Source organism: Trachypithecus francoisi, unplaced genomic scaffold, assembly GCF_009764315.1.
Source record: "Trachypithecus francoisi isolate TF-2019V2 unplaced genomic scaffold, Tfra_2.0 Lachesis_group16, whole genome shotgun sequence".
NCBI classification, from domain to species: Eukaryota; Metazoa; Chordata; class Mammalia; order Primates; family Cercopithecidae; genus Trachypithecus; species Trachypithecus francoisi.
The window spans coordinates 84,993,249-85,019,211 of record NW_022681461.1 but is presented as its reverse complement, the minus strand read 5'-3'; the positions used below and the strand labels follow the sequence as shown (position 1 = coordinate 85,019,211).

Here is a 25,963-nt window from a genome sequence, read left to right as displayed (position 1 = left end):
AACTGGCTAGGTTCCTTTCCATCAGGTCAACTCACTTAACCAGTCAAGCATAAAATAAACAAACTTTATAGCTTTGATTTTAAAAACTAGCTGCAATCAAGAGCACCTATTAGCAGGGGTAGCTTTGGAGTATCTTTCTCAATCTTATAGGAAATCTTCTCTGTTGCTATAAGGAAAATAAACCAATTACTTCAAACAGCAGAGAAGGCTGGCATAAAGGTTGGTGATTTACATGTGGCCCCAATAAACAACTCCACGCATGGGAAAACACATGGAAGTGTCCAGAGATTACTGGACAGTCCAAAGTTATGATTGGAGATCCACATCTCTGGGAGCAGAAAATGCTAGATACTAGAAGAATGTAATCCATAAACAGCCGGAAACAAGTCATGTATAAGGGCTAGTGAATGGAGAGATGGTTTGTGACCTAACTGGAATAAAAGGAAAGGTGGCAATGGATGTAGCCAAAAGGTAAACACCTTTAGATCAGATGGTTAGAAATTTGTACTTGAAGCTGGGCACAGTGGCTCATGCCTGTATAAGTCCGAGGTGGGTAGATCACCTGAGGTCAGGAGTTCAAAACCAGCCTGAACAACATGTTGAAACCCCATCTCTACTAAAAATACAAAAATTAGTCAGGCGTGGTGGTGTACACCTGTAATCCCGGCTACTCAGGAGGCCAAGGCAGGAGAATCACTTGAACCCAGGAGGCGGAGGTTGCAATGAGCCGAGATCGTGCCACTGTACTTCAGCCTGTGCAACAGAGCGAGACTCTGTCTCAAAAACAAAACAAAACAGAAGTTTGTACTTGAGACACATTATAACAGAGATACCAAAGAGGAAAGGCATCAAAAGAGGAGAAATTAGAAGGACAGGGAAGATTCTTAATTCAAATGACCCTTAAAGATAAATGATGCTATCTGCTACTGTAGGGAAGAGTTGCAGAATTACTATCCCAGAAGTAGAGGCTGTGCTGGTTCCAGAGAATGGTTTACAGTGGGGCAGAGGGTAAAGGCTGTGCTTCAATGTTGTGGCTAAAGCAATGGATAGGAAAATGGATGAGAATGCCAAAAATGCCTCTCTGTGCTGGAGTTTAGCTACTTTGCCTCCCCCATCACTCTCCACCTTTTTGTATAAGATGCAGTTTTAGATCCTGATACAACTCAGCTTTTGCTTTTTTCCTACAGATCAGGAAATGTGAGTTTCTAGTCCTGGTTTTAACACTAACCAGCTGTGTGGCCTTGGATTAGTCATTCCAGGGCTGAAATAAGAACTTCAGGCTTCTTAAGCCCTGAAAAGATTATGATTTCCCTTCACTGCCTTATATGTACTTCAAAATACAAACAACTTTAAGCCATAGGTATCTAAAGATGTCCTACCAAGTTCTAATGTTTTTTGCATAACTTTGATACCTTTAAACAAATCAACATTTAAAAATATATTTTCTTCATTTTAGTTTCCCTGTTTTGTTAATGCTCAATCTAAGCACATGTTTAGTTTAATTTTTGGATAATCAGGCAGTGGTCAGTTCCACTTTCCTCATCTATGAAATAAAGGTGTCAGATAGGAAGAACTCTAAGATCTCCCCCAGCTTAAGTTTCTATAATTTTGTGACCTCAGATGTATTTTCTATCTGACTTTATCACCATCTTGGCATTGGTGATTTCCAAATATGAATGGGAAAAAATGTTACCTTTCCACATCCCCTCAATTGCACATACCTGCTAAAAACTATAAACTTCGGTGAGTATCTAGGACATCTGAGTCAAAAAAGGATAACTGTGTCTTTTTTTTCAATGTCTAAATCCTACAAAGGGTATATTTCTATAATAAGATACGATCATCAGCAAAGTCCTTGACTTACTGGCAGAAACCATTTTGGAAAAACATAAAAGTTATGACTGATGTAGGATACCTGCCAATAACTTAGGGTATCGAAATTTCCCTTAACCCATCTAGGATTTAGCTTTCCTGCTAATTTCTTCATTTGTCCATTCCTTCATTTACTCATGATTTACTTACCTTTCATATTTCATAAGGTGAGTCTACCTGTAATATTGTATGAAATTGCTCATGAACAGTTCTCACATCTATGTCTTGACAACTCTCTTGCCACTGCCTTTTGACTTTTCACCTCTGTCCTAAATGGCTATAGTGCCTTGGTTCCCATGCATACTCTGAGACTCTGAGAGGGTGGCAGCAGAGGCTGAAGCTCTCTACAAGCCTGGCTGGGATCTGCCTTTCAGATGGGAGCTGCTCATTATTTGCTGCAAGGTTTATAGAACAGATGTTACAAGGCAGACAAGCAAGCACACACTCCCAGAGCACGCTGCGCCAGGCACGCACACACTCGCCAATATCAGGAGAGCCGCTGCTGGGGTGATGGAGGGAGTGTGCTCTGAGGGGCAAGGGCTGCTCCGAAGCCCTGCTAATGTCTCTGTGTGGCCATGCTGTATTTTCAGCTTGTCATCATGGCTGGGACAGTGCTGCTTGCCTACTACTTCGAATGCACTGACACTTTTCAGGTGCATATCCAAGGATTCTTCTGTCAGGACGGAGACTTAATGAAGCCTTACCCAGGGACAGAAGAAGAAAGCTTCATCACCCCTCTGGTGCTCTATTGTGTGCTGGCTGCCACCCCAACTGCTATTGTAAGTACAGAAATAGACTTTCCTCTTTATTGTCAGATACCCAAGAATATTTCCTGTCTGCTTTTCCTCCTCTTTCTTCTCTTCCTCAGCATTCAGCAGCAGCTTTATCAGTGGCATCCTATTTCAGCCAAAACGGAGTGAATGGAGCTCTGCAGAAAAACTCATTAAAATGGGTCTTGTCTTATATAAGTGGCTTTGGTTTTTCAGTATCTGAATTTTAAAATGACAGTTTTTTTTAAAAGCATGTGAGAATGTTATAAATCAACAGGTATGACTGTAATGTGTTAAGAACAGCTATTGTCCTCTTGAAAAAATATGCTATGAGTTGCATGTATTCAAAAGAGATTCTGAATGTAAGTGCTGGCAGTGATATAACGACTGGAATTAGAGTAGAATAGAATCCCTCAAGCCGGTATCTCCTGCTGTTCTCATTGAACTTCCAGAGAGGCCGGAGATGAGATAAATTGCTTAACCTGAAGTTTGCTATGATTCATCCTTGATGGCTCTGGCTCTGTTCACATTATATCACATTAAATTAAGTTGCAACGTTACCTTCATTTATTTCATTTTCTCTTCCATGAAGCAAAAAGTTGGCCACACAGTCCTCTAGGGAGATTGCTTAACAGCATAAAGTTTGCAGATCTGTGTTACCTGGTCAAGTGATTTAACACTTAGACATTTTAATTTTTATTTTAAAAATGATATTGGGGGAGTTTTAAATTAAGTGTTTCTGCCTAAATATGCCATAAGGTCAGATTAGTCAGGATGTGATCTTAGTTCCCATTCCGCTCCTTCTGTTCTGACAGCTGACTCCCCCAACTCTCCCTCCTCCCCTACCTGCCCTCTACTCGGCAGTAATAAAAATACTGACTGGCATGCTGAGGAATACAGCAATTGCTCAGATACTCAGTTCAAATATTGTTTTTCTGTGTCAATGTTTTGCTTCCTTTCGGATGAGAAATGATATCGAATTTTGAAGATAGATAATATGGGCATAGTAAATTCTTTTGGCTCATTGATCCCAGGCTCTACAAAGCTCTCCCTTAAATGATAAGACTGCTGTAAGGACTAAGATCAGCATTGATGAGCCACAACATGATATATCAGAGGGGCTAAGAAACACAAGCGTTGCTGCCCAGCATACCTGGATTCACATCCTGGCTTTGGGCAAGTCACCTCGCTGTTCTCTCCCATGTCAAATAAGGACAACTGAATGCTTACCTCATGCGTTGTTGTAGGGCTTAGAAATGACTTAGCACAGTGCCTGGCATTTATGAAGTGGTCAGGAATTGGGAAACCAAAATCCTGGCTGGAACTGCTCTTTGCCCTCTTTGGAATCACAAACCAACTTCCTACTTCTGAAAGGAATGAAATTCCACTGAGAACCCTCATTAAGACCTCTTCTCTGCAGTTCTACAGTGAAGGGAGATATGCCCATTCCCCAGAGGAAGGCTGATGTCTGTACGCCTCTTACTAGCCTACAGAATAAGAGAAAGCACAGAAGACATTTTTCCACGTACCTCACAATGTGACACACTCCACACCCCATGTAAAACTAGGATGCCAGACTGGGTTCTGTCTGGTATGGTTTCATGGTGGCTCTACCTGGAGGCCACGGACTCAGTCTAGAATTGGGTCCTGGTTTCTTCCTGTGTATTCAGACAGGCAGCCTTGAGTGATCCATTGACTTACTAACATATTTCCTCTCTTCTTCCCAGTCCCAGGAAATTTCATTTATCATTCCCTAGGTTCTCCTTTACTTTTTATAATTATAGAGATTGTTTTACATTTTTTAAAATGTAGGAAAAACAAAGGAAATGGATTAATAAAAATTGTGAGCAGCAAGTTAGAATCAGAAAATATAATTAATAAATTAAATGTACATCTGCCTGGCTAGTCTATTCATAGAAAGGCAGACATACAAATACAAATACAGTTAAAAAAAATATACTTAAAAGCAAAAATAAATAAAAATATAAACTTAAGATTTAAGTTGTATGTACAATTCTGTGCCAATAAATGCTTATATCTCAATAATAGCAATGCCTTATATCAAAATATTTTTAAAAACATGTAGCAAAGCTGAATATATGAATGCCAACAGAATAAAATTTTAAACATGCTAAAATTTATCTCAAAAAATAGTACTCAGGACACATAGAAAAATAGTACTCAGGACACATAGCTGTGGAACAGTTTTCCTCAAACATTTGAGGAATAAAAAAATCTCAAACTATATAAAATGTTTCAAGGCCTCTTCATAAATGAAAAACTTTTCCATGCATATTACAAACAAGAAAAATAATGGATGTCAAGAACTTGGAAAGTGAGTCCACATAAATACCCACAAAAGCAACCCAAATAGTAAAAATAATCTCACTTAGCAGTATTGATGCAAGCATATAGAAACAAACTGGTAGATTTGCCTACATCAGAATAAAAATATGGGTGCAGCACAGCAACATGGCACAAGTGTACATATGTAACACACCTGCATGTTATGCACATGTACCCTAGAACTTAAAGTATAATAATAATAAAATAATAATAAAAAAAGAATAAAAATTTCTATCAGAAGTAAAGACTGCAAAAAAGTTTGCCACATAGGAGACTCAAATGTAAATACCCTTAATACTAAAAAAGATGAGCTTCCCAAAATCAAAATGAGAGAGGACAAGAAGAGACAACTAACAACCAGCAATCAATAGACTATGTGCAGCTAAATATTTCCAAACTCATCAGTAGGATCATTTTTTAAAGGATACAGCATTTTTCTCATATAAAATTGGCAAATGTTTTCAAGGAACTTAGTCTATGTTGATGAATGTAGAGACTTTCCTGTAATACTAGTCAAAGCATAAACTAATATTTTCTTTCTGAAGAGTAGGTTGTTAAAGATGTATTAAGAGCATAATAAACTTCAGACCAGACCCAGTCATTGATTACATTTTCTAGATTTATAAAAATACAAAGATTTGTATATAGGGATGTTCATGTCAGTAACAGTTTTAATAATGAGAAACTTGGAACTAGCTAAATACGCAATCCCAGAAGATTGGTTTAATACATTATGTGCCAGCCATGTTTTTGAAACACCTTAAGTAGTGATGGAACATGTCTGTAATTTAGTATTAGGATTTTTAAGGCCAAAAAATTATATACAGTATTGTGGGTAAGATCTTTTTCTCTTCCATAAGATAATCTGACCTCATAATTTTCTGCCTCTGTTTCCCTAGAAAAAGATAATATGTATCAATTATATCACTAGGTAGAATTGAGCCCTTCTTGGTGAATTGCATCTATTCTCAGAAAATTGTCATAACCTGAGAGACTGCTTCTGCTATGACTTCCAATAACAGTGACTCTGGTAACTTGGCGTATCTATTGTGGGACCCTGGAAACTGTGCCTATGGAGTTGTTACATCATATATTGACTCCTATAGGGCATGCGGCTTTTCAGCCAGGATAACTCCTGCATCCTCTGAAATGTATGTAGCCTCCATGCACCTGAGCTGTATTGCCCTGCTGGACCACTGCAAGGACATGTACTAAAGATAAATAGGTAATGCTACCCTGCTGGCAAGTTGTGGTTTCTTCCAAGTGGACCAGCACCAAATGTAGTCTGTGGGTCTGAATATTTAATAGATCCTAAAAAGATACATTGTAAATAATGCAAGTATAATCCCAAATTTATAATTATAAAAGGAATAGAAACTAAACATTTTCAACTATTATTTCTGAATGGTAATGTTAGTTTTTCTTCATTTATACTTTTATATATTTCTTTCCAAATTCTACATGAATGCATATTTTTAAACCAAAGACATACCTCTAAAACAAATTTTATAGTCCACTTATTTTGGCAATAATTACAAAATGACCAACCTTTAATAAGCCTTGAAAATGGCAATTCTAATAAAAACGCACATGACCAAAGAATTTTCTCTTCACCTATCAAGTGATAGATCTTCTTTCATGTTAAGATTTTCAGCAGAAGCTCTTCTCCAGGCTACAGCTTTTGATATTATCTCTTCCATTAATTCATTTATTGAAATGTAGAACAACTGCTCCCATGGAAGTCAAGGTGACATGGTCTGTGGACACAGCATTAAGCACCTACACTTCTACTCTAGTTCTCAGTTAGGAAACCCTGATTCGGTTTTTCATTCCTTTGCTTCTCTGGGTGACAAATACGACTGATAATACTGACAAACCCCAAAATATATTCCATCAGTGATGTGCACAAGAATAACATCTTTTAATATACTTATATTGTGCAGGGATGACCTAATTTATCCTCAGAACTGCCAAAAAACATAGAGAAAGTGTGTCGTCCAATTTCTTTCATTTTGAGTTGAGACTGTTGAGACTCAAGTTGGTTAGATGATTTGCTGAAGGTTCCACCTAGTTCTGTACATGATTAGACAGCCACTCATTTGGTTCCACTTATTTTCCTCGCAAATGAGTGGCATTGCTAGGAACCAGGGCTGATTGCAGCTCACAGGTCAATGGCAAAAAGCAGCATGGCCTTCCTACCCTGCTAATGGTGCTTGATTTTCCCTCAAGACCTAAAAATACATGAACATCAGCAAGATAGGGAAGTTTCGTGGGAACAGTTTCCTGGGAACAAGGAGCTGCATTCACTTCTCCTGTCCCATCTTGGTGAGATATGACCTCTTGCAGCTCCCAAGTGCATACCTCAGCACACACCCCTGCTTCTGAGTATGCATCCTCTACTCTCCTCACAATGTAGTCATCTTTTCCCAGGTTTGATAAGACTAGAGAGGCAGGTCTCATTTCACAGCTCTGCCCCCAGTAACTATGTGACCTCTGATAAATCATGTTCCCTCTGTGGGTTCAGTTTCCTCATCTATACCTAAAAGAAAGGGTTAGGCTAAATGATCTCTAAGAACCTACCAGTTCCCGGATTCCATGAAAACTGCAAAAGGAACATTCTGATCGGAAGCTAACATTTGGAGCCTTCCAAGTTCCCAAGTTTCTTTCTGGAGTTTGATTTTGCACCTCTGTGCTGGATTAAGTATTTCACAGAACTGCACAGTTGTTTATTCCTTCTTAAAACCATTTCCTGTTCTCTATGGAGTATAATGAAGTCGTAACTCCTCTCAGATGATCTGTGAGACACTAATATCAAATCTCAAAAATGTAGCTCAATGTGGACTTGTCTGTCCTTGGTTTTCTGTGCACCCTCAAGCACATTAACCATGGAAGAACCTAGCACCCTACAGTGCTGCGTGTCTGCAGATGGGCATTAATGACCCCCATTCACCACTGCAGGGGTGCACAAGAAATGCTTGAGGGGAAAGACTCTGCTGTATTTTCAACCTGTCATTTCCTATTTCTCCTTTTGTGCTTTGCTGTCAGAAAAGATCAGCATCATATTGAGACACGGCCACATGGGATTAACTGCAAAAGGCCAAGGCCACTGCTGTCCCAGATCTTCAGGAAAGGTTAGAGCATGGGGGATTGACTGTGTCCCCGTTTAGCCCAAAGTGACAACCTATGCTTGAAAGAAATCTGCAGGGTATGTTCTGACCACCTGGAAACCCTAGCTAACTACTGCCTCGGGCCTTCTGAATAAACTCATACACTCAGAGTCAAAGGAAGAGAGCCTGTTTGGATAAGAGGATTTACTCAGCAGAGAATCTGATTTACCCTCATTTTATCTCAGCCCCAGCAGCACAAGGCATGAAAAAAATGGCTATTAAACCTTTTTTCTTGGCCTCACAACGAAGTGACAGGGGAGTATTTAGTATTGAAGCAGCAGAACATTTGACTTCCAGCCCGAGGATTGAAATAGCTCACATTTTGTATGCAAGTGTGCACGCATGCATTACAAGACTCATCTAGAATTTCCTAGGAAAGGAAGAGACAAACACAACTTGATAGAAAGGCACAATTTGGAGGAAATTGTGAATCTTCATTTGGGGGTTTCTGGGCTGTAAGCTCTTCCAGCAAATGTAAAAACCCAGAGCACAGTGCAGATCACAAAGTGGGCTCTCAATAATGCAAGCCTGTTGGCTGGCTGACGAGGGGTGCAGCTGCCGAAGCAAAGGAGACATTGTAGGGTCTTGTACTTCCTCATAATCTGCCTTTTCCAGGCTCTGAACAACCTCATCTGTTGAAACTCTTTATAACATTTTATAATTCACATCTTTTTCCCTTTTGTACCTTATCACATGACTTCCTTTTTTGAAAAAAAAAAAAACAAAATTTCTCCATGACTACATTTTCTTTGTTGCTAATATATTCAGTGTTTATAATTTACATTTTTCTAGAAAAGATTTCTAGATATGCCCATTAATTATTGTGGATTTTTTAAAAACTTAAATCCACTTTCTCTCCATATGCAGATGACTGCTCCAAATCTCCTTTAGAGATTGTTTTTCCCCTGACATCATTCCACCAAGAGATATGCTTTCCATCTTCAATATACCCCTCCTAATAATTGACGACTAGATGATTATGTTAAGCAACTTGACAATTTGTTCCTTGGAAAGAATATTGTTTGCCTAAAAATATGTGATTTTCAATGCATTTTACTTTTTACTGAAAGCAGTATTTTAGCTAACTCATTTTAAATTCCCATTTTTCTTGTATTCACTGTTCAGAAAAAAAAAGATACAAGAGAACACCGTGCTTTGGAAATATATGATACAACCTTGGTGCTGTATTTTATATCAAGTGTCAACTAAAGACACCTTCTGAATGGGTGGATGTGGCCTCTAGAGTAAGACCAGTAGAGATGCTTCAGTTTACAAGAACACTTATTATCCCATTTACTGAACTATTTTCAGAATCATCCAAACAGCCTCAGTTCCATTTAAGCCTTGAGCTTTGAAATGCATAGGAAGTGTCTAGAGCTGAATTGCATCAATGTGTAATAAAGCAGAAGTCAAGAGCTCTTGAACTAGCCTAAGCTCAGCAAGAAAGGGGACAGGAAGCTCTCTGCAGATCTGGGGTTATCAATGTGACAGCACTCATCAGGAAAGATTAAAGCAGAGCATGGAGACATTGGCAGTTAGGACTAGCAGCAGGGTCTATAGGTTGAAAATCTCCTGGATGACTTTTAAACAAAATTTAAAACAAAAACAATTTCTGCCTTCTTTGGAGATGCTTATTACTATTGAAGCCTCTCAGGGAGAATATTAGAAGTCTCTAAAAATCCGTAAGACTGAGAGCCCTGAAACTACTTAGAGATTAATATTGGGGAGTATGTAAAGAACTCTCTCCTCTTCCTCAGAATGTTAGAATATCCAGGGTGTGGTCAAAATTTGATCACCAGCCTCTGCTGTCATTTAAGAACCCAAAGTGACAGAGATATCAGGAAATGTGATGACTCTGGGGTGGGCTGTGTCTACTTTGCTTTCAGGGAAGGTAACTTGGTGTGAGGGTAAAGGCCCATGGGATTGTAGAAGGAAATTATGGCTGAAGGAAGAAGCAGTTCAAGAAATCATGCTTGCCTTGGAGAGCTTAACTGACTGAACTGAGATTGAAACCCAGTTATGTGAATTCAGTTTCCCTTAACAAGCCCTCTCTTTTTAGCTCCTATCATAATGGCAAAGATGTTGGAAGTAAAAAAAGCGCCTTAGGGATCCTGTAGTAAAACTTCTTCATTTTACAGATGAGAAACTGACACCCAAACAGGTCAAGCAACTAGTCCAAAATTAAACGCCTGGTTAGGGCAGAGCCGAGCTAGAGTTACACTGTATTTCCTTACTCCAGGACTAGGCACAATGATTTCTTTCTCTTGTTTCAACACACATTCTTGCCTGGGTAGATGAGCAAGTATAAACAGAAAACAGGATATGTATATATTGCTTTTACATTCACTTTTTAATTATCTCAACAACTATGTAATATAGTCACTATGTTCATATTCAAATCATTAGAAAAACAAAAACTGAACCTCAAAAAATTTCCATTACTTACCCAAAGTCACACATCAATAAATGAAAGAGCTGAGATTTCAACTCCAAAGCCCGCATTCAGGAAACAGCAAAAACGTCGATATTGCCCAGTACTAGAGCTACAACTAGCATATGTATGACCTCAAAATATGTATTCCGGGAATTCTAAATGCCCTTTTAAATTGCAACTACATATAACATGCAGTGAAATTTCCTTACAATATAAAATTATAATGTATCTTTCAATGACTAGTTTTTTCCACAGACTGTTTATATTCTGAAGTCTAAAAACTTCCTCTAAACTTTTTGTATTTATATCAGTTATTTATTGCATACCACATGTTTTTAAAAATATTTGTGAAGAAGAGGGATGGAGCGAGATGATGGAATAGTACTATCCAGTAATCATACCCCCTCCAACTGAAATATCAACTTGAACAACTATTCATGCACTAAAATATTAATGCCTTCACAAGAGCTAAGGAAACCAGGTGAGAGATCAGAGTAACTGGTTGAAGCACAACAATAATAAAAGTTGCATTGAAAATGGTAGAAAGGAGAGTTTTATATTACCTGCACCACCCCTCCCCCAACCATCACAACACTGAGAGAGACACCATCCACTTGGGGTAAAGAGAAGAGTGTGAGAACAGGACTTTGCCTTGGACCCCAACCCTGGGCCCACCACAGTAAAATCCAGCATCAGGCAGGCTAGCAGGCACCCACAGCCTGACTCCAGAGTAGTACCCACAAACTGAGTCCCAGTGCTGGGTGGGACCATGCAGTCCCAGACTTCAATCCTGTGAGGCAGATTTGATCTCTGAATTGAACTACCACTGGCTTTACTTCAGTGTCTATAGGATCTGGACAGGCCTAAGCAGCCCCAGGCTTTGGGCACACCCCACCCCTGTAGTGACCCTGGGATTCAGAACCAAGCTCAATGGCCTGCCCAAACTCTCTGAATGGGCTGTCAAAGAGCTTTTCCAGACAAAGCCAATTTGCAAAGACTGGAATAAGTACCTACTTCTACAAATGTGTATATATCAGTACACAGCCCCAAGAACAATCAGTATAACATGACATCATCAAAGGGACAAAATAAAATACTGCTGACTCTAAAGAAATAGAGATGTTTGAACTCGCTGACAAGGAATTCAGAATAACTTTTTTAAGCAAGTTCAGTGAACTTCAAGAAAATACAGAAGAACAATGCAAGTAAATGAGGAAAACAATAAGTGAACAGAATGAGAAATTTAACATTATATTGAACATTACATTTAGCATTATATAATTATAAAGGGGTTAATTCAGTAAGAGAATATAACAATTGTAAATACATATGTACCCAGTACTGGAGCATGCAAATATGCAAAGCAAAAAATTGTTAGAGCCAGAGAGATAGACCTCAATGCAAAAGTAACTGGAGATTTCACCACCCCACTTTCAGCATTGGACAGATAGTCCAGACAGAAAATCAATAAAGGAACATTGATTTCAATATGCACTATAGACCAAATGGACTTGATATTTGCAAAACATTTCACCCAATGGCTACACAATACACATTCTCTTCCTTAGCACATAGGTTATTCTCAAGGACAGGTAATATCTTAGGACATTAAAAAGTCTTAAATTCAAAAAAATTGAAATCATATCAAGTATATTCTCGACCACAATGGAATAAAACTAGAAATCAATAATAAGAGAAATGTTGGAAACTATACAAACACATGGAAATTAAACAATATGCTCCTGAATGACCAGTGGATCAATGAATAAGAAGAAAGTTAAGAAATATCATGAATCAAATGAAAATAGAAACACAACATACCACAATGTATGGAATCGAGCAAAAGCAGTACTAGGAGGGAATTTTATAGCAATAAACCCCTATAGCAAAAAGGTAGAAAAACATCAAACGATCAAATGATACATCTGAAAGAACTAGAAAAACAAGGGCAAACCAAACCCAAAATTATGAGAAGAAATAATAAAGATTGGAGCAGAAATAAATGAAATATATAAAACAATACAAAAGATCGATGAAATGAAATGGTTTTTTTCAAAAGATAATTGATAAACATTTAGCCAGACCAGACGAAAACAGATGACTCAAATAAAATCAGAGATGAAAAAGAAGACATTGCAATTGATACCACAGAAATTAGAAAGATGCTTAGAGACTACTATGAGCAGCTATAGGCCAATAAATTGCAAAACCTAGAGAATATGGATAAACTCTAGACATATGAAACTTACCAAGATTGAACCATGAAGAAATCCAAAACTTGAATAGATCAATAACAAGTAATAAGATCAAAGTCATAATAGAAAGTTTTTCAGCAAAGGAAAAACCCAGGACCTGATGGTTTCACTATTGAATTTTACCAAACATTTAAAGAAGAACTAATAACAATTCTACTGGGCCGGGCGCGGTGGCTCAAGCCTGTAATCCCAGCACTTTGGGAGGCCGAGACGGGCAGATCACGAGGTCAGGAGATTGAGACCATCCTGGCTAACACGGTGAAACTCCGTCTCTACTAAAAAAATACAAAAAAACTAGCCAGGCGAGGTGGCGGGCGCCTTAGTCCCAGCAACTCAGGAGGCTGAGGCAGGAGAATGGCATAAACCCGGGAGGCGGAGCTTGCCGTGAGCCGAGATCCGGCCACCGCACTCCAGCCTGGGTGACAGAGCTAGACTCCGTCTCAAAAAAAAAAAATTCTACTCAAACTGTTCTGCAAAATAGAGGAGCAAAGAATATTTCTAAACTTACTCTATGAGGCCACTATTGCCCTTATACCAAAACCAGACAAAGACACATCAAAAAAAGGAAAAGTACAGGCCAATATCCCTAATGAACAAGAGTGTAAAAATCTTCAACAGAATACTAGCAAACAGAATTCAACAACATATTAAAAAGATCATTTATCATGGCCAAGTGGGATTTATCCCAAGGATGCAAGGATTGTTCAACATATTCAAATCAATGTGATACATCATATCATCAGAATGAAGAAAAAAATGATCATTTCCATTAATGCTGAAAAAAGTATTTGATAAAATTCAGCATCCTTTCATAATAAAAACCTCATAAAATTGAGTATAGAAGGAACATACCTCAACACAATAAAAGCCATATGAAACAGACAGCTAATACCGTACTGAATGGGCAAAAGCTGAAAACCTTTCCTCTAAGATCTGGACCATGATAAGGAATCCCACTTTCACCACTGTTATTCAATATAGGACTGGAAGTGCTAGGTAGATCAATCAGATAAAAGAAAGAAATAGCATCCAAATTGGACAGGAAGTCAAATTATCCTTCCTTGAAGACTATATGATCTTATATTTGGAAAAACCTAAAGACTCCACCAAAAAAAAAACTATTAGAACTGATAAATGAATTCAATAAAATTGCAAGATACAAAATGAACCAACCAAAAATGGTAGCATTTCTATATGCCAACAATGAACAATCTGAAAAAGAAATCGAGAAAATAATCCTATTTACAATAGCTACAAATAAAATATCTAGGAATAAACTTAATCAAATAAGTGAAAGAGCTCTACAGTGAAACTCTAAAACACTGATGCAAAAAATTGAGGACACAAATGGAAAGATATTTCATATTTGTGGGTTAGAAGAACATTGTTAAAATGCCCACACTACCCAAAGTGATCCACAGATTCAGTGCAATTCCTATAAAAATACCAATGATGTTCTTCAAAAAAATAGAAAAGAAATAATTCTGACATTTATATGACATCACAAAAGACCCCGAATAGCCAAAGCTATCTTGAGCAAAAATAACAAAACTGGAGGAACCATATTACCTGACTTAAAATTATACTACAGAGCTATAGTAACCAATACAACATGGTGCTGCCATGAAAACAGACACATAAACCAATGGAACAGAATAGAGAACCCAGAAATTAATAAAATAAGAAGAAATAGAGACTAGAAAAACAATAGAGAAGAACAAAATGAAGAGTTGCTTTTTTGAAAAGATAGACTAAATTTACAAAACTTTAGGCTAAGAAAAAAGAGAAGACTCAAAATTAGAGATGAGAAAGGAAACATTACAACTGATACTGCAGAAATACAAAGGATAATATTAGACTATTATGAGCAATGATACACCAACAAATTGGATAACCTAGAAGAAACAGAAAAGTTTCTGGATGCATACACACCCCCAAGATTAAATCATGAAGAAATAGAAATTCCAAACTAATAACAAGTTAGGAGATTGAATCAATAATATACAGTCTCCCAGCAAAGAAAAGCCCAGGAGCCGACAGCTTTGCTGCTGAATTCTACAAAACATTTAAAGTAAAACTGATATAAAACCTTTTCCAGCTCTCTCCCAGAAATATTGGAAGGGAGGGACTACTTCCAAATTCATTTTATAAGGTCAGCATTACCCTAATACCAAAGCCAGAGAAGGACACAACAACAATACTGGTCAACATTCCTGATGAACATAGATACAAAGATCCTCAAAAAACCTAACAAATCAAACTTAACAGACATTTTAAAAGACCACTTACCATGATCATGTGGGATTCATCCCAGGGGGGCAAGGATGGTTCAACATACACAAATCAATAAATGTAGTACATCACTTTAAAAGATGAGGAACAAAACCTATATGAGTATTTCAATAAATGCAAAAAAAGATTTTACAAAATTCACTATCCTTTTATGATTTAAAAAACCCTCAACAAATTAGGTATAAAGAAATGTAACTCAATACAATAAAGGCCATATGTGGTAAACCCACAGCTAAATTCATATTCAATGAAGACAAGTTGAAAGGTTTTTCTGTAAGATGAGGAGTAAGACAAGGATAACTCTCACCACTTCTATTCAACATAGTACTAAAAGTCCTAGCCACAGCAATTTGGCAAGAGAAAGAAAGACAAGACATTCAAATTGGAAGCAAAAACATTAAATTGTCCTTGGTTGCATATGATATCTTATATATAGAAAACCCTGAAGACTCTACTGAAAAACTGTTAGAATAAACTAGTTCAGTAAATGTGCGGGATAAAAAACAAAATACAAAAATCAGTAGCATTTCTATATATTAACTGCAAGCTATCTGAAAAAAATTAAATAATAATCCTATTTATAATAGCTACAAAAATAGGAATAAACTTAACCAAAGAGATGAAAAGTATCTACAATGAAAACTATAAAATACTGATAAGGGAAATTGAAGAGGATGCAAAAGAATGTAAAGATATCCTATGTTCATGGATTGGAAGAATACTGTTAAAATATTTACTACTACCTGAAGCAATCTATAGATTCAACTCAATTGCTACCAAAATATCAATGACATATTTTTTTATAGTGATGGGATCTCACTATGTTGACCAGGCTAGTCTTGAACTCCTGGCCTCAAGCAATTCTCCCATCTCAGCCTTCCAAAGTGCTAGGATCACAGCCATGAGCCACACCCAACTATCAATGATATTTTTCACAGGATAGAAAAAACAATCCTAAAATTCATCAATCAAAAAAGACCTAGAATAGCCAAAGCAATCCTGAGCAAAAAGAACAAATCTGGAGACATCACACTACCTGACTTCAAAATATACTACAAAGCTATTAGTAACCAAAATAACATGGTACTGGCATATAAAGAAAGACCAATGGAATAGAAGATAACCCAGAAACAAATCCACAGTTTATAGCCAACTGATTTTCAACAAAGGTGTCAAGCACACACAAGGGGAAAAGGTCCATTAAAAAATTGTGTTAGGAAAACTGGCTATCCATATGCAGAAGAGTAAAATTAAACCTTTATCTCACAACATACACAAAAATCAACTCAAAATGGATTAAATACTTAATTGTAATACCTAAAACAATGAGGTCTTACATAGAAGAAAAGCTTCATGACATATGTCTGGGCAATGATTTTCTGGATATGAACCCAAAAGCACAGGCAACAAAAGCAAAAATAGACAAATGGGATTACATCAAACTAAAATGCTTCTGCACAGTGAAGAAAACAAGCAACAAAGTGAAGAGACAACCTACAGAATGGGAAAATGTATTTGTAAACCATATGTCTAATAAGGGTTAATATCTAAAATATAAGGAAATCAAACAACTCAATAGCAAGACAACCCAATTTAAAAATGAAGAAAAGGCCTAAATAGACAAAAATTAAAAGACAAATGTCCAACAAACATATGAAAAAAATGCTCAATATCACTAATCATCGGGGACATGCAAATTAAAACCACATTGAGATATAATCTTATACCTGTTAGAATGGCTATTATCAAAAGATGAAAGATAAGTATTGGTGAGAATATGGAGAAAAGGTAACCCTTGCATATTGCTGGTGGAAATGTAAATTAGTACAGCCATTATAGGAATCCATATGGAGGTTCCTCAAAAAATTAAAAATAGAATTGCCATATGATCTAGTAACAGTCTATATACCACTACTGGGTTTATACACAAAGGAAATGAAATAAGTATATCAAAGAGATATCTGCACTGCCATATTATTGCAGCATTATTCCCAATAGCCAAGATATGGAATCTGCCTCAGTGTCTGGATTTAAAAAGATGTGATATATATGCCATTAAAAAGGAAATTCTGTCATTTGTGACAAGATGGATAAAACTGGAGGACATTAAGTGAAATAATCCAAGCACAGACAGACAAATACTGCATGATCTCACTTATATGTGGAATCTACAAAAGTTGATCTCATGAGAGGAATAAGTTCAAGAGATCTATTACACAATACTGTACCTATAATTAATAAAATATATTATTGAGAAATGCTGAGTGAATATTAAGTGTTTGCACTATGTAAGATAATGCATATGTTAATTAGCTAGATTTATTAACATCACAGTGTACATACCCTTTAATGCATCAAGTTGTACTCAATAAATACCTACAATTTTATCTGTTGAGTTTTAAAAAATAAAATTTATGAAGGAACACAACCTAAAAGATAACATGCCAAAATGATGCACTGTGTTTCAGGGTTATTTGGTTTACATTTTGGTTTTCATATTCAAAAGATAACTTTATCAACATAGAACAGTTATCTTAATTACTTAAAGTATAGTCACTATCATCTGAAGGTCATGTGTCAGTTGGGATTATAGCTGGGGTAAGTTGGGGGATGAGAAATGGACCAATGGTATCCATTTGCAGTTCATTCACTGCCAGATCTTGTTTGGCCTTGACCATTGCTCACTGGAGAATACACTCATTTGCCATGGGTGTTATGGTGTTTGTTATCCAACAATCAGAAAGACCAAAATTAGGCAAGGCAACCAGGTCTGAACATATGGAGAGTCCCACATGACCCAGATGCTCTCTCAGCAGAGTAATAGATTGAGGCAAAGTGAGGTGGCAAAGGTACAGATGGAGGACCCCCGCCATTGCCAAAACCAGAATCACAAGTCTGCCGTAGTGAGCAAAACAACATCCAATGTGGGCTAAAGGCTTGGCATAAAGAAGAAAGACCCCTTACCTTCCTGGCTTCTTTCTCTCTCTTCAAGCAGAATTGGGCTCTATATGAGATTATGGGACATAGTGAATGGACCATCCTATGTGTCAGCAAAATACAGGAAAATGAACATCTCTGAAGCCTACTCATTTGCATGAGAGCTGGATTGTTTCATAAGCATATTTTATGTTCATCACATTTTTAGCTGAAAGCCAGGAATATCTCATTACATTTTAATTATAAAATGACCCACTTCTTCACTTCCTGTATTTCTTATACAAACATTATCACTTAATATAATCCAGGCCTTATGCCAATAACTAGACAGATTAGTATATACCCTTGCTCTGATTTTTCTTTTATGCTCCATATCTCATTTGCTCTTTGATTGTTGTTGGCTGACAGTAATAATCCTTATACCACTTATCACTTTTGACATGAGAGTATTAGGACATTTTACTTATGAATTTGAGTCCCAGCTCTGTTGCATAAGTTCTCTTTAGCCTGTTATACTTTGGTGTGCTTTTGTTTAGATCTATGTGTGTACACACTCGTATGTTTTAATGAAGATAGGTTGTGTGTAAATTTTGTCACTATCTTGTTTTTTTATCCCCTTGTGTAAGTATTGAAAAGCCTCACTGAATGGAGAATTTCTAGAATTTGTATTTTCTGTAGAGTAGGAAGTGGGCTTCGGAAATCACTGAGACAAGCAATGCTTCTTTTTTCTTATTATCTCATGTGTTTGTCACTCTCCCACCTCCTTGGTTTATTTTGTAATCATGTGTGATTTCATGACATTTCCAAAGGGGGGAAAAAAGTCTTTCCTACTCTTTTACACAGTCAACACAACATTTCTAACCCAGATGTGGATATATTTCTCTCAAATGCAAACCAGTTCTCCAACTGGCGCCCTTTAATTCATCTCTATTCTGACACTGTCTACCCAGGATTGGTGTTGGATGCTATAGATTGAGGGCTTGATCTTACAAGACTGCCTCTATTTCTAACACCACTTGCAAGTAATAATCTGTCACCTATACTTCTGACCAACCAACTATAAACTGAGGTTCCCACAACCCCCTCCACTGGTTCCATTAATTTGCAAAACAACTCACAGAACTCAGGGAAACCCTTTGCTAATATTTTACCCATTTATTATAAAGGATATTACAAAGGACACAGATGAACAGCCAGATGGAAGAGATGGATAGAGCAAGGTATGTGAGAAGGGGCACAAAGCATCTATCCTCTCTCAGGACTCACCACCCTGTGGGTACCTCCCTATGTTCATTAATGCAGAACTTCCCTGAACCCAGTCCATTTGGCGTTTTAATGGAGGCCTCATTTTGTAAACACAATTGATTAAATCACTGGCTACTGGTTATTGACTCAGCCTTCAGCCCCCTTTTTTCTCCCCAGAATTGAGAGTGGGGCTGAAAGTTCCAACCCTCTAAGCACATGGTTGGTTCCCCTGGCAACCAACCCCTACCCTTAGGGTACCCAGAGCTCACCAAGTTGTCTCATTAGAACAAAAGATGATCCAATCAATCACATAGGGAATTACAAAGGCCTTAAGAGCTCTGTTTCAGGAACTGGGGACAGAAACCTATATGTATATACATCTTATGTCATATCACATTATGATTTGTTTGTATTTCCCTACTAGGTATGTGTCCACTTCTGTGTCTCCAGTGCTGGTACAAAGCCAGGCACAGAGTAGGTGTTCCCCTCCCCCAAATTGTTGAGAACTACATGAATAAATAAGTAAATTTAGTATAAAAGGGACAGTTTATTCTCTGATTGTTATTTATTCTTAAGCAATACAGCCAGAATTCTGGGATTTCTGGCACATAGTGCAGTCTTCCTCAAGTGTTCATCTTCAGGGCAATTAAAGTTGGAGTGTTCTATCAAAAAGTAAATCCTTTAAGGATTCAATGTCATATTTATTCCAACAAATATTTCACTTCCAAGATTAGGCTGTAGAAAACAACAAAAACAGATATTGCCCCTACTGTATACCAGGTTCTGTTCTAGGCATTGTACAAGGAAGGACAAAAGTTCTGCCCTTGAAGACATCACAGACAAATGGAGAGGGACATACAAACAATAATCCCATTCATTGGGTAGATGTCGGGCTAGAGATCTGTATAGTGCACTATGGCAGTGACAGGACAGCCTCTTAATTTTCCTACAGAGCCTGACAAAGTCTTCCCCACTAAGGTGGTCACATTTTCATTAGGTCTGAAAAGTAATGGAAATCACTGTTTCTTCTTTTAAGTCTGCTTCATTAAACCTATATTCTCAAGGACCTTCTTTAACTTTATATGCTTATTTTCATTCAACGCTGACCAACTACTGTGTAACTTTACACTGGTCTGGGCTCAGGATGCAACCAAGAATAAGACAAGCGGGACATCCCATAACTAAGAAAAACAATATTATGTAATTATTTGTGATAAGAGCTAGAAACAAGAAACATAAGGTAAGAGATTCATGTATAATTAAAATACCTAATCTAGTCTGCAAGAGCAGGGAAATTTCCCTCAAGGAAATACTACTTCATTTACCCAATCATGTGTGAATTTATCCCCAGCTGTTCACTGAGATGAAAAACAGTAGTGTAGTGCCATCATATATATATTAGGGACAAACAAAGCCCCTTGGCACTTTATTTTGGCAGAGATAGGTCTTATGCGAAAAGAGAGAGGGCTGAGTTCCAGAAACTATTCAAATACTTTTATATAGTAAAGCATCAATTCATTGTTAATTCCTAGGGATATTAAGCACAGAATATTTCTAACTCTGCACAACCATAGGCACAGGCATCTCCTGCCAAGGTGATCCATGCTGGGTCATTGTTTGCCTGTTTGACTCCGAATTCTATTTTTCCTGCCTACTTTCCACCCCAGTTCTTACTTGCTTGGCTCCCTCTGTGCCAGTGCCACGCCACTATCCCACCTGCAACCCACATATGCCTTGCTTCTGTCTTGTACCTCACTGGCCCTTCCTTGCGGATTTCTCTGATTCAACCAATAACACCATGGTACCATGTGTTAATTCCACACATCTGCTCTATTTCTGCTGAGGCTGATGCTGAACTGAACCCCAAGGAAGTCTTGTTACTTTTAGAGTGTGACAGAGCTGTAAAGTAAGATCTTCAGATCTAAAATCTAAGGACCATTTTGTTTAGTTAAAAAACATCTGGCCAAGATGTAGTCATAATAAATGTATGGCTAAGACTAAATATTACTAAAGTTTTTAAAACAGCATTCTATCAAAATAATTAAAGTAGCTTACGACTATTATAATCATCTTAGCCTGTACATTGAATGACTTTTCTATTTTTCAGTGGTTTTTCTGTTTTTTTCTCCCTTCCCCATTTTCTCTCTAATGTCAATTTGAACCAGCACTGTCCATTTCAAGGTAACATCATCCAGATTTAGGACAATTCAAGGGAAGTTGGTCATGAATTAAGGAGAACTCCAAAAGCCTTGCTGATCTACAGAGATGCCAAGGGCCTTGTTGCTTATAAGAGCAAGAATCTTTTAAGCCACAGAAAATGTTCAGTCTACTTTCTTTCCTTTTAAATAAAATTAAAATTAAAATTAGAAAGAGAAGGAACCAATCACATTTCAGATTCCAGGCAGGGGTAGGAGCAAAATTACAAATGTTAGTGGCCCTCAACTGGAGGAACTCAGTGTCTTTAGGATGGACTGAGATTTTCCATGTCATGGGGTAAGAACCGTAATAGATGTCTGGATCAAGTACTCTTGGCAGAGGAAGCAAAAGGCCCTCCTGTAAATACAAAAGGCATCTTTTACATATCTAACAAGCAGCAGAGTCTCCTAGCCATGGGATCCATTTGGCATTAGGGATGAAAACTGACTTTCCTGGAGGAGAGAAATCCCCTTCTACCCAGGAGCCTTGGCTTCTTAGCACTTTGTCCTTGTAACATGTATAAGACCTAAACTGATTTTATAAGATCTTTGTATGTGTTCCTCAGTAGATTATATACTCATGGAGGTTATAAGTCTTTTATCATCTTGGAATCTGCCTCCTCAGTGATATTACAAAGTGCTTTGTAATAATAGTAGTAATAATGATGACAATGTTAATGCAGTTGTAATTGATTTCATAACAACTTCACCCTCTTATATAATATAGTACATATTATGGTGATATTCTAACCAGTTCATGCATATGCATATATGAGTGTGTATATTTATTAAATCTATAGACAGACACTGTTATCATGTTTATACAGATAACTGAGGCATAGAAAGGTTAATTAGTCCAAGGTCATCAGAACTAATAAATCACAAACCCCAGCTTTGAAGCCAAGAAACCCTGACTTCAGAGTTCTCCCTCTTAACCACTACACTTGTCCATGGTAATGACTTAATAAAAATATTTCTAAATATTTCTTAAATTTACTTCATATTGAAAACAGAGAAAACAAAACAGGTTAAATTCAGCATGTTTTAAATGCTAAAGACATATGCTGTGAAAGTTTGAGGTAGAACAGTGTAGTGGAAATAGAACTATAGGCCACATTCTAGAGATGCTTCTGATGCTATCTGACTGTGTGTGTGTGAGTTCCTGAAACCCATAAAGGGAGAAGAACAACTTTATAAATGATTCCAGTTTTGAAATTTTATGTTTAATTGCTGTTACCCATGTGCCTTTCATTATGTCATCATCTTTATCCACCATCTAAACAGATATTCCAGCATGATAGGAGAAATATAAGGTATAGGAATTAAAACATTAATAATTTTCTCTAAAATCACGGGTCTATGTACAGCAAAGAAGATCATCTATGAGGTCACATTCTTCTGGGGAAATGTTAAAATTGGGATGAGGAAAAATCAAAATGGCATATGAATAGTGGGAAGTGTGGACTTTGGAATCCAATTGACGTGTAAACTAATTCCTGTGCCCCCATGCACCATCCATATGCTTTGGAGGGCAAATTACCTAAACATGCTGAACTTTCACTCCTCAACAGTAAAGCAAGGATAATTAGGCCTACAGGAGGGATCTTGTGAGCATGAAAATACTATGCTGAAGTGCCTAACACCCGGTATTTAATAGATGATGGTAATTAACGTTTTACTCTTCTTTGATGAGTCTCAATCTTCAGTTACGGCAGTGTCGTTATTCGTGAAAACTTGTCTCCTGACAATTCCTTGTTTTAAAGGGGAATACACTGTGCTGGGTGCTATAAGGATACTAAAGAATTATTAAGATATAGTCCCTGCTATTAGGGAGCTTCCAATCTACATAAGGGTGTTATGATTTAAAGGGTAATACATATATTTATTAGTTTTAACAAGAGAGAGATGCCTATAATAAAGAAGGGAGAGTCAACCAGTTCAGGGTAGGAGAAATATATCTGAGGCAAATATGATCAAATAAGAATTCAGAATGTAAATAATCATAATGGCACATAATAAAGTAATGCAGTTAAGTAAAGTCCTCACTTAATATTGTGGATAGGTTTTTGGAAACTGCACGTTTAAGCAAAACAATGTGCTATATAACAAAACTAATTTTACCATAGACTAATTGATATAAACAAGAGTTAAATTCTTACAGCATAAAGTATGGCATTTCACTTAAAGTTCCAGTCTTCAAAAACCTACTGGTATAAGGTGAGGTCTTACTGTAACCTCTTGTAATGTGTGTATATAATGCCTCCTTGGGCACATCGGCAGTCTGAATCATTCCTCATCATTGCAACTCACACAGAAATATAAAAGAATTCAATCCCAGCATGAACCTTGTCATAAATTCTATTACAATTTATCTCTCTTTTTTTTTTTTTTTGAGATGGAGTCTCGCTCTGCCGCCTGGGCTGGAGTGCAGTGGCCGGATCTCAGCTCACTTCAGCTTACTGCAAGCTCCGCCTCCCAGTTTCCGGCCATTCTCCTGCCTCAGCCTCCCGAGTAGCTGGGACTACAGGCGCCCGCCAACACGCCCGGCTAGTTTTTTTTATTTTTTAGTAGAGACGGGGTTTCACCGTGTTAGCCAGGATAGTCTCGATCTCCTGACCTCGTGATCCACCCGTCTCGGCCTCCCAAAGTGCTGGGATTACAGGCTTGAGCCACCGCGCCCGGCCTACAATTTATTTCAATTTGTTTCCATGTGACCTTAGAATTTAATATAATAGGCTGAAACTCTACCTGAAATGATCAATTATCACTTTCTCTAATTCTTTTGAAGTGTTAAATGCAAATTACTGTCTAATTCAACATCTCTCCCCAACACCTTTTAAAAGGATTGTGGGTCCTCAACAGTTTTGTTTTGTTTTTAAAGTCTTGGGCCTGTCTTATCAAACAGATCTCCAACTTGACATTTCTTAAACATTCCTTCCCTAGATTTTTATTGGTGAGATATCCATGTATTTCATAAAATCAACAAGAGAATCCCTGATTGCTCAGGAGAAAACAATTCTGACCGGAGAATGCTGTTACCTGAACCCCTTACTTCGAAGGATCATAAGATTCACAGGTGAGTACAAGATGGTGCTGAACTAAGCTCTCACATAAAAGTAAAATTACTAAAGGCAGTCACTAGATAAAATAAGCTATGGAAGTATCAACATTAAAAGCAAGGCTGTTTTGGGAATTTTCTAAGAAGTGCAGAAATTGAGCCTGATCCTACTGCCAACATCAAATTTTTGACCCTTGAAGTGGTACTTCTTAAATTGTCTTATGAATGATTTCAACTGATTTTCCCCCCACACAGTAGTTACCTGAGTTTCCCCTGGACGTATGTTTTAATATTGACTGGATACTGCTATACACCTTTTGGCAGAGTCAGGCAAGGGGTTGGGGTGAGGGAGCATCAGGGGACACCAGTAAAATAAATTTAGAAATAATCAAATTTCCTGACAGAGATTTCCCATCCAGTAATTTTGTTATGCAGGGAATTTAACAAAGAGTGTGAAATGTCAACCATCGGGTTCTTGAAAATAATGCCTTTTCAAAGTTGGAAAACAAATGCTTTTATTAGTGTTCATGATAGAGAATAATGAAGGCATATTCTACATCCCTCCTTCTAGGAATTTTATGAAAAGTGAGGTACTAGTGATTAATAATTACAGATATGGGAATAAATGTGTATGGGTACAGGTAGGAATGGAGATCTTACAAAGTTCCTACACATTAAGTACTCTATAAATGATAACTATTACAGTATTCTAATGAGATCCTACAAATGCCTACTGACCAGATGTTTAAGGGAGCCATGATACCATTTAGAACAAGAGAACTGACAACTGAGAAAGTGAGGGTCATGCTCTCAACAAGCCTTTTGGTAATCCTTAATCTTTTTTTTTTTTTTCCTGTTGTAGGAAAGGATTGAATTTCTTCAAGTAATAAGCAAATACCACATCAAAATCAAATATGTAATAACTTGTCTGGTTGGAGTGGAAATGAAAGAAATAGTGCAGTGGGAAACCTAAGAAAATCTGATTTAAAAGAAGTAACCCTTAGCATTAAGATAGTCTCAGGCATTTGATGTTATTTGCAGAATAAAATTTTTGCAGACAATGGAAGTTTGCAATTGGCTTACGGGTATACCCTGGTCAATGTGATGCCACTACTGTCTAGTTCACTCATTCCAAACAATGGTTTGTTCCAAAGATGTCCAGAGTTTGATCACTTCCCAGAGGGGCAAGATAAGAGATCAAAGGGAAATGAGGAGAGAATATTTATTATACAGAACACTGAACTAGACATTTTACATACATTATTTCATTTAATCTACCCAAAACCCTGTACGGTATTTTATTTTATTTTTTAGACAGAGTCTTGCTGTCTCCCCCGGCTGAAGTGCAGTGGCGCGATCTCGGCTCACTGCAACCTCCGTCTGCCAGATTCA

At 37.4% G+C, this 25,963-nt stretch overlaps 1 protein-coding gene across 1 annotated transcript in view; it reads left to right on the top strand.

Annotated features, from left to right (window-relative positions):
- PLPPR1 (phospholipid phosphatase related 1) overlaps positions 1–25,963 on the top strand; it is a 154,482-nt gene that overhangs the window by 97,147 nt on the left and 31,372 nt on the right. The window contains exons 2-3 of the mRNA XM_033237957.1: positions 2,463–2,651; positions 24,457–24,589. Coding sequence (XP_033093848.1) covers positions 2,463–2,651; positions 24,457–24,589 — 322 coding nt within the window. The remainder of the gene's footprint in view (positions 1–2,462; positions 2,652–24,456; positions 24,590–25,963) is intronic.